At 48.6% G+C, this 14,663-nt stretch overlaps 1 protein-coding gene across 2 annotated transcripts in view; it reads right to left on the reverse strand.

The window, feature by feature from the left end:
- SCAMP2 (secretory carrier membrane protein 2) overlaps positions 1-10,094 on the reverse strand; it is a 31,219-nt gene extending 21,125 nt beyond the window's left edge. Inside the window, exon 1 of one of the 2 annotated variants that reach the window (XM_054531108.2) lies at positions 9,276-10,094. In XM_054531108.2, the coding sequence (XP_054387083.1) occupies positions 9,276-10,007 (732 nt within the window). In that variant the 5' untranslated portion in view covers positions 10,008-10,094. 2 annotated transcript variants of the gene reach the window in all.
- Positions 10,095-14,663: the final 4,569 nt, after the last annotated feature.

The raw sequence follows: 14,663 nt of genomic DNA on the forward strand, positions 1-14,663 counted from the left end.
TCACCGTGTTAGCCAGGATGGTCTTGATCTCCTGACCTCGTGATCCGTCCGCCTTGGCCTCCCAAAGTGCTGAGATTACAGGCTTCAGCCATTGCACCTGGCCGACAATCTTTAAAAAGAGCTTGCATGTGTTCAGAAGAGAGAAGGTTATGGAGGCTGTGGAGGGGTGTGTGGAGAGAAGAGTCTGGAGTATCAGGGAACCAGTCTGAAGAGGGTGGGGCCAGACTGTAGGACTTTGGATGTTGCTCTACAGGCAATGGGGAACAACTAGAGATTTGCAGCAGGGGTGACATGATCATTGTAACAGCAGTGAAGGGAGTGCAACAGCATGGGAGGACAACAGCGGGAAGACTGGCTAGGACACAACTGTCAACATGGGTGAAGTGAGGACCAAATTGAGGGACAGCAGCTGGGGATGGAGAAAAGGAACAAGAGGGAATTCAGAGACCTTCCTCACATCAATCCCACAGGCTCAGCAACTCTCTGGGTTGGCCTGGGAATGGAAAGACTACAGGGCAGGAAAGGGAAGGGAAAGAATAGAGTTGAGGCCAGGCACAGTGGTTCACGCCTGTAATCCCAGCACTTTGGGAGGCTGAGGCAGGTGGATCACTAGAGGTCAGAAGTTCGAGACCAGTCTGGCCAACATGGTGAAACCCCGTCTCTACTAAAAATACAAAAATTAGCCGGGCATGGTGGCACATGCCTGCAATCCCAGCTACTCAAGAGGCTAAGGCAGAAGAATCGCTTGACGAGGAGCGCCTCTGCCCGGGCGGCTCCGTCGGGGAAGTGAGGAGCGCCTCTGCCCGGCCGCCCCGTCTGGGAGGAGAGGAGCGCCTCTGCCCGGCTGCCCTGTCTGGGAGGTGTACCCAACAGCTCCGAAGAGACAGCGACCATCGGGAGCGGGCCATGAGGATGATGGCGGTTTTGTTGAAGAGAAGGGGAGGAAGTGTGGGGAAAGGAAGGAGAGATCAGATTGTTGCTGTGTCTGTGTAGAAAGGGGTGGGCATAGGAGACTCCATTTTGTTCTGACTAGGAGAAGTTCTTCTGCCTTGGGATGCTGTTGATCTCCGGCCTTTCCCCCAGCCCCGTGCTCTCTGAAACATGTGCTGTGTCAACTCAGGGTTAAATGGATTAAGGGCGGTGCAAGATGTGCTTTGTTAAACAGGTGCTTGAAGGCAGCATGCTCTTTAAGAGTCATCACCACTCCCTAATCTCAAGTACCCAGGGGCACAAACACTGCAGAAGGCCGCAGGGTCCTCTGCCTAGGAAAACCAGAGACCTTTGTTCATGTGTTTATCTCCTGACCTTCTCTCCACTATCATCCTATGACCCTCCCATATCCCCCTCTCCAAGAAACACCCAAGAATCATCAATAAATACTTCATAAATTAAAAAAAAAAAAGAAGAATCGCTTGAACCCAGGAGAGGTGGAGGCTGCAGTGAGCTGAGATCACACCACTGCACTCCAGCCTGACTCTATCTCAAAAAAAAAAAAAAAAAAAAAAAAAAAGGCCAGGCACAGTGGCTCATGCCTGTAATCCCAGCACTTTGGGAGGCTAAGGCAGGTGGATCACCTGAGGTCAGGAGTTTGAGACTAGCCTGGCCAACCCAGTGAAACCCCGTCTCTACTGAAAATACAAAAATTAGCCGGGCGTGGTGGCATGCCATGCACCTGTATTCCCAGCTACTTGGGAGGCTGAGGGAGGAGAATAGCTTAAATCCGGGGGGCAGAGGTTGCAGTGAACCAAGATAACACCACTGCACTCCAGCCTGGGTGACAGAGCAAGACTTTGTCTCAAAAAAAAAAAAGAAAAGAAAAGAAAAAAGAAAGAAAGAAAGGAGTGCCCAAAATAAGTGACTGTGGCAGAGGAGGAACAGGTTTTTCAAGGGTGGGTGTGGTGGGGTAGGGAGAGGATCCAAGAAGATATTGAGTCAGGTTGGAGATAGCTGTGGAATATTTCTGGATGGAAGGATTGGGAAGGTGCAGGTGTGAGTTTGAAACAGTGGTTTGAGCTCAGGAGGAAGCTGAGAACTAGAGATCTAGATCTGGGATCGCTGAAATGTGGATGCTATTCTGAAGCCATAGAAATGAAGGTATAAAGTGAGAACAGGGTAATCCCAGCACTTTGGGAGGGTGAGACAGGATTGCTTGAATCCAGGAGTTCGAGACTAGCTTGGGCAACAAAGTGAGACCTCATCTCTCCAAAAAAAAAAAAAAAAAAAGCCAGGCATGATGGTGTTTGCCTGTAGTCCCAGCTACTTGGGAGGCTGAGATGGGAGGATTTCTGGAGCCTGGGAGATTGAGGCTGCAGTGAGCCGTGATTGTGCCACTGCACTTTGGCCTGGGCAACACAGTGAGACTCTGTCTCGAAGGAAGGAAGGAAAGAAGGGAGGGAGGGAGGGGAGGGGAGGGGAGGAAAAGAAAAGAAAAGAAAGAAAAGAAGAGAAAGACAAAGTTTAAGTTCTGAACTTCCAATAGCATGAATAAAAACAAAAAAAGAACTCTGGAATACTCCTAAATGTATGAGACAGGAAGTGAAAACAGGCTGAGGAAGGTGAGAATGATCAGGATAAAAGAGGCCAAGGATGGAGAGAATTTCAAGAGACTGGCCAAACAAGCATGTGAGTCACAAGCAGCAGACGCATCCCAGGCCCATGACTCCCCGAGAGACCATTAAGATCTAAGAGTGAGGACATGCCCGGGGGTGCAGGGGTGAGAGTGGACACAGGAGTACAGGGATGACAGCAAGCAGGAGCGACTTTTGGTTCTTGGCACTCCTTCACCCAAAAATACTCTTTTCTGGCCGGGCGTGGTGGCTCACACCTGTAATCCTAGCATTCCGGGAGACCGAGGTGGGTGGATTACCTGAGATCAGGAGTTTGAGACCAGCCTGACCAAGGGGGTTGAAACCCCACCTCTACTAAAAATACAAAAATTAGCCAGGCGTGCTAGTGCACGCCTGTAATCCCAGCTACTTGGGAGTGAACCTCTGTCTCAAAAAATAAATGAATAACCCTGTTTTCCCATCTGCCAGGCTTTCTGCTTTCAGCCCAAGCCCTCTGTGCCATAGGGCTCTGGCCCTTCCTCCTGAGAGCCCTCCCAGCTCCTTTGGACACTGCCCTGATCCCACTTGTGATGTGCTGTCACTCTCAGTGAGCATTTATTTTCTTTTTTTTTTTTTTTTTTTTTTTTGAGATGGAGTCTCGCTCTGTCATGCAGGCTGGGGGGCAGTGGTGCAATCTCGGCTCACTGCAACCTCTGCCTCCCGGGTTCAAGCGATTCTCCTGCCTCAGCCTCCCGAGTAGGTGGAACTACAGGCGCCTGACATCACGCCTGGCTGATTTTTGTATTTTTAGTAGAGATGGGGTTTCACCATATTGGCCAGGCTGGTCTCAAACTCCTGACCTTGTGATCCGCCCGCCTCGGCCTCCCAAAGTGCTGGGATCACAGGCGTGAGCCACTGCGCCCCGGCCTCAGTGAGTATTTCTTAGCTCTCCTGCCAGAAGCCATTGATCACATACTGTGCTTATTTACCATGCTCTCCTGCACAGGCCTGCAGAGCAGCATGACCTCAGTGATGTGCAGTAACACGAACATCTCAAAGCAGCACTTGCTGGATGGGTCACAGCTTGCAAATGTGCACAGCACTCTTCTCTGAATGAATAGCAAGTACCCCTTGTTTGTCCTGGTTAAATATTACCATTTCTCTGAACACAAGATTATCTTACCCCAAGTGTTTCCAAAGAAGACTTAACAGAAGAGTCAAAGTTCACCTATCTCTCTACCCAAGTTTTAACACCCAGCCTGGCTCCAGGTGCCAACCATAAAGGCAGGAATCCTCCTATCTGGGCAGCTGTCTGCAGTCACAGTGAAGCTGTAAGAACCCTGCCATTTTCAAATTTCTTGAGACAATGCTCTGTTACACAGGAAAGTTCTACCAGGTCCATCTGGTTGTTCCAAGAATTCCCAAAGTTATGGTCAAGCTGGGGCCAACCCTCTCTGGGAAGGTCCCAGTGTCTGCACAGGGAAATTCAAGTAACTTTGTTCACACCCAAATCACGTTTCTGCCACCACTTTCTCCTTCCACAGGAGAGAAATATTTCAAATCCTTGGGAAGCAGCCACAACACCGAGATTATCTTTTAACTGCGAGGAGGCAATGTGTGAAAGTGATATTGTGTGACTTGGCAACATACAAACACTGAAAGGTTTTTTCTGTTCAATGCCACCACCTATTCCACTTCCTCTCCTTGAGATCAATGCTGTCTGCCTGGGATAATCTGGCAGAAGTGCTGAGTGGGAAAGCAGCCCTAGGCACTTGCCTGGGTGGTCTGATTTTTAGCGGACTGCTGAAAAATGGATGGTACAATGACTCCCTTTAGCTTTCCACCCCTTCATCACCTGACAAGACTTAATGAGAAACTTTTGGGAGCAGACACCCTGGATCATTCCGAAGCAGAGACTGAAATACTCAGAAGGTACAAAGCAGCTGCCATAACCAACAGAAGAATTAGGGTGTGCCAGTGGAGGCTGTGAAATCAACAACACTTGGCTTGCAGTTTCCTGCTTCCTCCTAGGAGGTGGGCAAACCTCTGTGGCACACTCATATCTTAACTTCCCATTCACAGCTCTTTCTGTGCAGGAAGTTTTCTAATCATCCCGATTATAACCACACACAAGGAAGAGGTCATAAAAGCACATGCCCACAGTGCGGGGTGGAAGCAGGCACTTAATAAAGAACCTTGGATGAGGAAGTCAACTAAATGGTGCACTGGAAGTTTCAAAGGACATAACGAGTGAGCAGAAAACAGATTCCATGGTAGAATAACTGTGAGAAATGCTTGGTCAAATAAAGCTGAGCCAATGTCTTTTTGTAGGATTTCTCAGAGCCTTTAACAAACTAACAAGCCTTGTGAATCTTTATTTTGGTTTGTTTGTTTTTTGAGATAGAGTTTCACTCTATTACCCAGGCTGGAGTGCAAAGGCACTCCTCACCTCACTGCAACCTCCACCTCCCAGGCTCAAGTGATCCCCCTGTCGCAGCCTCCCAAGTAGCTGAGCCCACAGGTGCATGCCACCACACCCGGCTAATTTTTTGTATTTTTTGTAGAGACGGGGTTTTGCCATGTTGCCTAGGCCATTCTCAAACTCATGACCTCAAGTGATCCACCTGCCTTGGCCTCCCAAATTGCTGAGATTACAGGTGTGAGCCACCGTGCCTGGCCAAGCCTTGTGAATCTTTGAAAAAATAAACAGGCTGGGCACAGTGGCTCATGCCTGTAATCCTAGCACTTTGGGAGGCTGAGGCGGGTGGATCACCCGAGGTCAGGAGTTCGTGACCAGCCTGGCCAACATGGTAAAACCCTGTCTCTAGTAAAAATACAAAAATTCTGAGCGTGGTGGTGGGTGCCTGTAATCCTACCTACTCGGGAGGCTGAGGCAGGAGAATCGCTTGAACCCAGGAGGTGGAGATTGCAGTGAGCCAAGATCGCACCATTGCACCCTAGCCTGGGCAAAAGAGCGAAACACCATCTCGAAAAACATAAACAAAGAAACAAAAATGAAATAGGTAGCAATTCTCAAACCTATTTGACCACAGAACCATGAGCACCTTTCAGGACTGGCATTACTCAGAATATATATTGCTTTAAAGAACTGTCTTAAAAAGCCCAAGAATTGTTCTCCAGTGGAAAATAAAAATAAAAATAAAAAATAAAAAAATTAAAGAACAAAAGCACAAGATCTGTATTATTCCATCCCCTCACACTGGAGAAAAAAGGTAGCTTAGCTAATACTAATTTGTTACTTTCACCACTCCCGGTACTCTCAAGAATGGTGACAATGTGATGATGTTACATTCCATTCTTTCCTTAGCCAGCCTAAAATAGCCCCAGTGCAGTTTAACACCAATGTCTGAGCTTCAAAACCTTTAAAACAGCCCAGTCCTGGGAATGAGACCCAGGTCAGCACCTTCCTGCTGCTAAACAACTGATGACTCTGGCACATACCATCCAAATTGAGGTCTTGGTTTCCTCATCTCTAAACTGAAGAGGTGAGAATAGAGTTCTAAGAATGTTCTCAGCTCTTAACAGTCAACTATGGGCTCTGAACACTAGGTATATTTTTGCAATCCACCATTACACTGCATGACGGAAATAAAAACGACTGTTCTGGAGTGTGACTAGGTGTGACAGTTTCTGAGTCTATCGCCTCTCCACCTGCTCTCTCCTGAGCTTGGTGCCAACACCCTGAGTAAATGAAGCTGGGCTCACACCCAGGCACCCAAGGGCTACACCTCCCAACGTCCTAGCCCTGGCAGTCAAGGAAGCAGACACCACCGTCTCAAGGAAAAGGTGGGCAGCTCTGACCAGGAGAAGGTTCAGAGGCCTCACATCCAAAGCTGTTTCATCCCAAACCACTGTGTGCCAAGAGGAAAAGCCCAGCCCAGGATGAGGAGGAGCAAATCGCAGCCAGCCAGCCAGCTCTCTTCTTCCCACCTAGGACTCCCCACCAGATGTGGCTGGTTGACAGGACCACAGCTGCTTCCTGTCATGCCATATCCTGGGGCTTCCTGATGGACAGACTGTCTCGCTAGAATGCAGAAGTTACTTATACCACAGTTTGCACCGTCATTTTTGGAGCCAGAGATGAGGTTTAAGACTTTCAAGCAGCTATTAATACAGGGTAGAACTATCTTGCCCTCTGCTAACACTGGAGCAAAGCTCTCTGCATCTTTAGACAACTGACTTCCTCTCTGTCAGACAGCAGCAGACTTTTTATTTCTGATTCTGAGAGGACAAAAAAACACACATAAAAAATGGAAAATCATCACATACGACATACACCATAAGGCTACAAGATCCTACTAAAAAACCCAAACCCCAGTATTATACAGCAGTTTTGTAATTAAAGTCTGTTACCAGAAGACATTGGCAGAAAAAAAAAATGCAAATCTTCTTTCTTTACTCAATCAATAGAGATGACTGTTTGCCTTACATAAGAGACAAGGTCCTTGCAAACGCTCTGTCAAGAAACATTAAGCTTCTGAACATTAAGAGGAATGTTCAGAATTCCCTGATGTTCTAAGGAACAAGCTATCAGAATTTGCCCTGAGGGCTCCTGTTGGCTAAGACACCTTGAGACCAAGAAAGAAGCAAAACATTTTCACTCTCCTGACAGCGTATAATTATTTAGTTCAAGTCTCCTTTGATTTTGCTCTGACCCTTGAAGCAATTCAAAGTGGGAAAACTCATGCTGTGAATGACAGGAAGGACTCCTTCAAGGACTTCTCTGACACCTGCAGGAAACTTAAAAGCTGCCAATGACCAAAATAAAGGACAAGCAGGGTGAGTTAATGTGCCTGGTGACATCCAGACAGAGCAGAATATCAGGGCTCATAATTCACCAGTCAGCACAAACAAGCTTCCCTAGAACGGGTTTTGAGCAGACGTGAAACAAGAGGCATAGGAGCTCTGGAGGTAACAGTTCAGCCCCTCATGGTGGAAAAAGATCATCCCTGTGCTCTCAGCTTAAAGGCAGAAAGGTGTGGGCTTTAAGTAGGAAGACTGTCCTGTGGCTTATGCCTGTAATCATAGCACTTTGAGAGGTTGGGGCCAGAGGATTGCTTGAGACCAGGATTTCGAGACCACCTTGGGCATCACAGTGAGACCCCTTCTCTACAAAAATTTTTTTAAAAAGGAGTCAGGCCCAGTGGCACATTCTTGTAGTCCCAGATACTCAGGAGACTGAGGTAGGATTCAAATAATCATTTGAATCCTGGAGGTCAAGGCTGCCATGACCTCCACTGTGCTATAGCCTGGGGGACAGAGTGAGACCCTGCCTTAAAAAAGGAAGAAAGAGGGCCGGGCGCAGTGGCTCATGCCTGTAATCCCAGCACTTTGGGAGGCCGAGGCGGGTGGATCATCTGAGGTCGGGAGTTCAAGACCAGCCTGACCAACGTGGAGAAACCCCGTCTCTACTACAAATACAAAAACTGGCCGGTCGTGGTGGTGCATGCCTGTAATCCCAGTTTCTCGGGAGGCTGAGGAAGGAGAATCACTTGAACCCAGGAGGTTGAGGCTGCAGTGAGCCGAGATCGCACTACTGCACTCCAGCCTGGGCGACAGAGCAAGAATTGTCTTAAAAAAAAAAAAAAAGGAAAAGAAAAGCAGGAAGACGGTTTCTTCCTCGATTGCTGTTCAAAAGGTCAGGCCAGGCGTGGTGGCTCACACCTGTAATCCCAGCACTTTGGAAGGCCGAGGCGGATGGATCACCTGAGGTCAGGAGTTTGAGACCAGCCTGGCCAACACGGTGAAACCCCGTCTCTACTAAAAGTATGAAAATTTGCTGGGTGTGGTGGCACACGCCTGTAGTCCCAGCTACTCGGGAGGCTGAAGCAGGAGAATTGCTTGAACTCGGGAGGCAGAGGTTGCAGTGAGCGGAAATCGTGCCAATGCACTCCAGCCTGGGCGACAAAGCGAGACTCAAAAAAAAAAAAGAGTCAGGCCAGCTTACACGTCAGTGCATCTCAACTATGTTGCTACCACACACAGTTCCATCAGACAAACGTTCCCTGTGGGTCCAGACTTTTTCACAGCCCCCCGCACCTCTCCTCCCTCCCTAACCCGGGCTCTCCTATCTGGTCAAAACCCACTCCAAACTAGACCCATGGCCAAAATGTGGAATTCTTATCAAGGCCATTTTTCAACTTGGGCTACCTTCCCGCCCTCTCCCATCTTTCTTTCCTTGACAAATCTCAGGGGCTCTCCTGTACTTTATACACTAGTTTGGCTGGTGGTGGAGCGGTGGCAGGTGTCCTGGGCTTTTCCCACATTTTTCCCCTCCCCCAGAGGCTTCACCACATCCTCATATGTTGCTGTCACCCCCTCTTCTAAAGTGACTCAAGACAGGTGTCTATCCAAGAATGAGGGAATGAGATAGCCACATTTCGCTTCTCCCTGACGCTAGAAGACTTCCCTAAGGGTCCGACCGTACCTGCTCCAGTCCCCTTCCCTAGCACACCCCAGCCTCCGGGTGCTAGAACACCCTCCCTACTCTCTCCAAGACTTCAGTGCCCCGCCTCCTCTGCAGTTCCACCTGCTGCTAGTCGCGCCCCTCACGCGTTACGATAGGCCAGGCCTCAAAGCCCGCTCTCCCATTGGGCAGATGACCCGTCCCTCCTACGCCACGTCTCCCGGCTCTAGCGAAAGAGGCCCGGGCGGCGGCCGTGGGCCCTAGGGAAATCTGAGAGCTGGATGGCGGGAGAGGGGCTCTACCTGGAAGGGGTTTACATCCACTGGGTCCGCGAAGGGGTTGGTGTCGAAAGCCGACATGGCGATCGGGGGCCAGCGGGCGAACTCCGCGAACGCTGCTGCCTCCGGGCACCCAGACCCAGCGGCTCTTCGTGTAGACCCTCCACTTCCGGGAGCGAGGCAGCGGTTCTGGCGCAGGCGCGGTGCCCTCCCCCGAGGGCGTGGCCCTATGACGTCACCGAGGTCCGCTCCGCCCCCTGCCCAGCCCACAATAGTGCGGTGGGTGGGCATTCGGCTTGCGTCCGCATCTTCGCTCTGCTGGGGATTCAGGGGTCTTGACTGCGCGGAGGGTCTACGGAGCCAGAGGCGTGGCCGGAGTCCTTCCCAACTGCCTATCAATCTGACACCTTCCAATTTTATGTTTCTAAAGCAAACTCTCAAAAGTGGGACAGGAAACAGCCCCTTCACTTCTCTGTAGACCAAGTTTGGGAAGAAGTCCAAAGTGATCCCTGGGCAGAGGACAGGGGTGACAGGTGAGGCCAGAGGCCTTGGGAGAACTAGGAAAGCGCTTCTTCTGCAGAACGTGCTCGGGGAAAGAGAAGTGCCAGGACCATCCAGCAGTCCTCCACCCGAGCTGAGCCTGCTTCTTTTAGGGCTGCTCGCCCTCTGATGTCGTTTCATCGTTTTAGGGACGAGGGTTCCTGGGCCCATCAGCTTTGGGACCTGAATTGAGACTTGAACCTGGACATCAAGCATTTATAAAGTGAATGAAGGGATTCAGCAACAAAGCCTCAATAATGGGGGAGGTGGCTGCTTCACTCTCCACAGCTCCGCTTTTTTTTTCCCGCCGACAGGGTCTCACTGTCGCCCAGGCTGGAGTGCAGTGGCGTAATCATGGCTCACTGCAGCCTCGAGCTCCTGGGCTCAAGCAATCCACCCACCTCAGCCTCCTGAGTAGCTGGGACTACAGCTGGTCACCACCATACCCAGCTAATTTATGGATTTTTTGTTGAGATGGGGATCTCACTATATTGCCCAGGCTCGTCTCAAACACCTGGGCTGAAGTGATCCTCCCGCCTTGGCTTCCTAAAATGCTAGGATTATACTCATGAACCACTGCCTGGCCAAATCCACCTTATTTATTTGGATCTATCTGGTATTATTCATCTCTGCTGTCACCGAATCCCAGCCACTGTCATTTTTACCCTGGATTAATACGGTGCTGTTAACTGGTCCATTGTTCTTCATGTTGTAATCAAAGATCTGTTTAAAGGGGGCAAAATTATCACAGAACTTTGTTAAAATTTTTCAATTAATTTCCATAAAGGGCTGGGTGCGTGGCTCATGCCTGTAATCCCAGCACTTTGGGAAGCAGAGGTAGGAGGATCACCTGAAGCCAGGAGTTCGAGACCAGCCTAGGCAACATACCAGGACCCTGTCTCTACCAAAAAAAAAAAAAAATTATATATATATATATATATATATATATATATATATATATATATATATATCACACACACAATTAGCTAGGCATGGTGGCCTGCGCCTGTACTCCCAGCTACTTGGGAGGCAGAGGCAGGAGGACTGTTTGAGCTCAAGAGGTCGAAGCTGCAGTGAGCCATCTTTGCACCACTACACTCCAGCTGAGTGACAGAGTGAGACCCTGTCTCAGTTAAAAAAAAAAAAAAAAAAGGCCAGGCAAGGTGGCTCATGCCTGTAGTCGCAGCACTTTGGGAAGCCAAGGCAGGCAGATCACCTGTGGTCAAGAGTTCGAGACCAGCCTGGCCAACATGGTGAAACCTCATCTCTACTAAAAATACAAAATTAGCTGGGTGTGGTGGTGCACACCTGTAATCCCAGCTACTTGGGAGGCTGAGGCAGGAGAATCGTTTGAACCTGGGAGGCAGAGGTTGCAGTGAGCTAAGATTGCAACATTGCACTCCAGCCTGGGCAAAAAGAGTGAAACTCTGTCTCAAAAAAAAAAAAATTCATAAAGGCCCAAATTCTTAGTTTGTCTTCAAGGTCCTAAAGGATCTGCCCCTACCTTTCTCTCCTTCTGACCCCTTCTAGCACCCAACCGCCACCCGCTGTTCCAGCCATGCAAGTTCTTTTCAGTTGCTCAAACCTTCCTTGTGCCCTCCCGTCTCAGGGCCTTTACACATGTGTTCCCTCTACCTGGTATGCACTTAACCCATGCCCCACTATCATCCTCTGGTTAACCTCTCCTTACCCTTTAAATGCAAGTTCAGATGCCTTTCTTCAGGAGTAGCTTCCCTTCACTCTCTTGGTTACATCATCACCTCACACCCAACATAAGCTCTCCTATTACCCTGTAGTTCTCCTTCACAATACCTATTGCAGATTGTAATTAATACAAGTATAGGTGGTTCTTTATGCCTGTATCCTCCACTAGACTAAAAGCTCCATGAGGGTAGGGCTGAGGTCTGTTTTGCTCACTGTTGTGTTTCTGTCACTAACATAGTATAAAGCACATGATACACATTTATTTATTTATTTTTTGTGGGTTTTGGGTTTTTTTTTTTTTTCCAGACAAAGTCTCACTCTGTCACCCAGGCTGGAGTACAATGGCATGATCTCAGCTCAGTGCAATCTCTGCCTCCCAGGTCCAAGCGATTCTGCTGCTTCAGCCTCCCAAGTAGCTGGGATTACAGGCACTCACCACCACACCCAGTTAATTTTTTTTTTTTTTTTTTTGTAATTTTAATAGAGACTGGGTTTCACCATGTTGGCCAGGCTGGTCTTGAACTCCTGATTTCAAATGATCTGCTCGCCTTGGCCTCCCAAAGTGCTGGGATTACAGGCGTGAGTCACTGTGCCCAGCCCACATGCATGATACACATTTAGTAACTATTTTACTGTTCCCCTGCATCCATTTATTTTGTTTGTTTATTTAGAAACAGGGTGTTACTTTGTTGCCCAAGCTGGTGTTGAACTCCTGGCTTCAATTGATCCTCCCACTTCGGCCTCCCAAAGTACTGAGCCTACAGGTACACACCACTGCCCCTGGTCATCTGTTTCTTTCACCTTCCTCTCCCGTCTAAATCCTGACTATCCTTTAGGGTTTAACTCAGCTTTACTTCAGGAAATATCTGCACACAAGTGGGAGGATGGGGAAGGATCCATTTTGTATCTCCTTAGAAACCGCCTGTCCCCAAGCCTCTATGGCCACCCCTCCAAGGGCAGCAGACTGATCTTTGCTGTCTGCTGTCTGCAGCCTCAGAGGAGAATAGTCCACACCCCACAAGGCAGTCCTGCCTGCTCTGGGTCTGCTGCAGCCAAGTACAATGCTGGGCTGGAGAAGAAAGAATGAAACTTAATTACAACCAATGTAGTGGCTGCCCATCTATCTGTCTAATTCCCTACGAGAGACATCATTCATTTATTCTACAAGAGAGGAGGTATAGAGAATGCAGCTCTTTGCTTTTGAACCAGTTATTTCACCTCTCCAAGACCCATTTTTCTCATCTTGATCTTGAAACCACCTTTGCAAAAATTATAACTGAGGAAATTATGACAGTGGAAGAGATTAGACCTAACCTACTCCATCTTGCTTCTGACCTTTAAGTGCTCCTTGTTCATTCCTGGGTGTAGGCTGAACGAACCTTGGGAAGGAATTTATAGTTTAACTCTGAAACAAAATTGATTATAGCCCTTTTCCAAAAAAAAAAAATCCCTTCTTGCCTGGGGACCAGTCTGCCTTTCTGGATTAATAAATTAGCTACAAGATTAGAAATTATGGTTTAGGGCCATGCAGCCTTCAGCTGTGAGTCTGAACCTCCCCAGATTGCTCCTGAGAATAACATCACTATTGTAAAACCTAAGATCAGTGCTTGAGATATTTTGCAGACCCTGCACTGGATGGATCAGCTGACACCACCTCCAACAGTAATGTAGCTCAGACAGTTCTGCCATCCCACTCAGGAACAGAAGACAGCAAGAAAAACTCACTTCGACCCCCTATGATTCCATCTCCAACCCGACCAATCAGCACTCCCTACTTGCCTAGCCCCTACCAGCCAAATTATCTTTTTTTTTTTTTTTTTTTTTTTTTGAGACGGAGTCTCGCTCTGTCGCCAGGCTAGAGTGCTGTGGCATAATCTCGGCTCACTGCAACCTCCAATTCCCTGGTTCAAGGGATTCTCCTGCCTCCGCCTCCCAAGTAGCTGGGATTACAGGCATGCGCCACCATGCCCGGCTAATTTTTGTATTTTTAGTAGAGATGGGGTTTCACTATGTTGGCCAGGATGGTCTCGATCTCCTGACCTCGTGATCTGCCCGCCTCGGCCTCCCAAAGTGCTGGGATTACAGGCATGAGCCACCACACCCGGCCAAGTTATCTTTAAAAACTCTGATCCCAGAGGCCGGGCGCAGTGGCTCACACCTGTAATCCCAGCACTTTGGGAGGCCAAGGCAGGTGGATCATAAGGTCAGGAGTTCAAGACCAGCCTGGCCAAGATGGTGAAGCCTCGTCTCTACTAAAAAATACAAAAAAAAATTGCTGGGCATGGTGGCAGTCGCCTGTAATCCCAGCTACTAGGGAGGCTGAGGCAGATAATTGCTTGAACCCAGGAGGTGGAGGTTGCAGTGAGCTGAGATTGTGCCATTGCACTCCAGCACAGGAGACAGAGCAAGACTCCGTCTAAAATAAGTAAATAAATAGGCCGGGCACGGTGGCTCACGCCTGTAATCCCAGCACTTTGAGAGGCTGAGGCGGGCGGATCATGAGGTCAGGAGTTCAAGACCAGCCTGGCTAACATAGTGAAACCCTGTCTATATACTAAAAATACAAAAAATTTGCTGGGCATGGTGGCGGGCGCCTGTAATCCCAGCTACTCCGGAGGCTGAGGCAGGAGAATTGATTGAACCTGGGAGGCAGAGGTTGCAGTAAGCCGAGAACACATTGCACTCTAGCCCAGGCAACAGTATAAGACTCTGTCTCAAAAATAAACAAACAAATAAATTAAAATAAAAACTCTGATCCCTGAATGCTCAGGACGACTGATTTGGGTAATAATAAAACTCCGGTTTTCTGCACAGCTGGCTCTGCATGAATTTACTCTTTCTCCATTGCAATTCCCCTGTCTTGATAAATTGGCTCTGTCTAGGCAGCAGGCAAGGTGAAGCCGTTAGGTGGTTACAATCTCACAGGGTTGTCTTGAGAATTGATGAAAAAAGCAGTGTTTTTTTCTCCCTCACAACTACAGACTCCCTCAACAGTCATTCATCACAATACTTCTAACCCCTGACGTGTGTGGGTTGTTTCTCCACACATCAAGCAATTCTGCAGCAAACACTAACTGGGTGTCCTTCAATTTAATTTAATTCCAACACTTTCTACCTGGAGATAGTGTCAGATTGTAACTGCAGTAAGTTCATTGCCAGATATGCAAA

The sequence above is a fragment of the Pongo abelii genome, chromosome 16 (genome assembly GCF_028885655.2).
Source record: "Pongo abelii isolate AG06213 chromosome 16, NHGRI_mPonAbe1-v2.0_pri, whole genome shotgun sequence".
NCBI lineage: Eukaryota > Metazoa > Chordata > Mammalia > Primates > Hominidae > Pongo > Pongo abelii.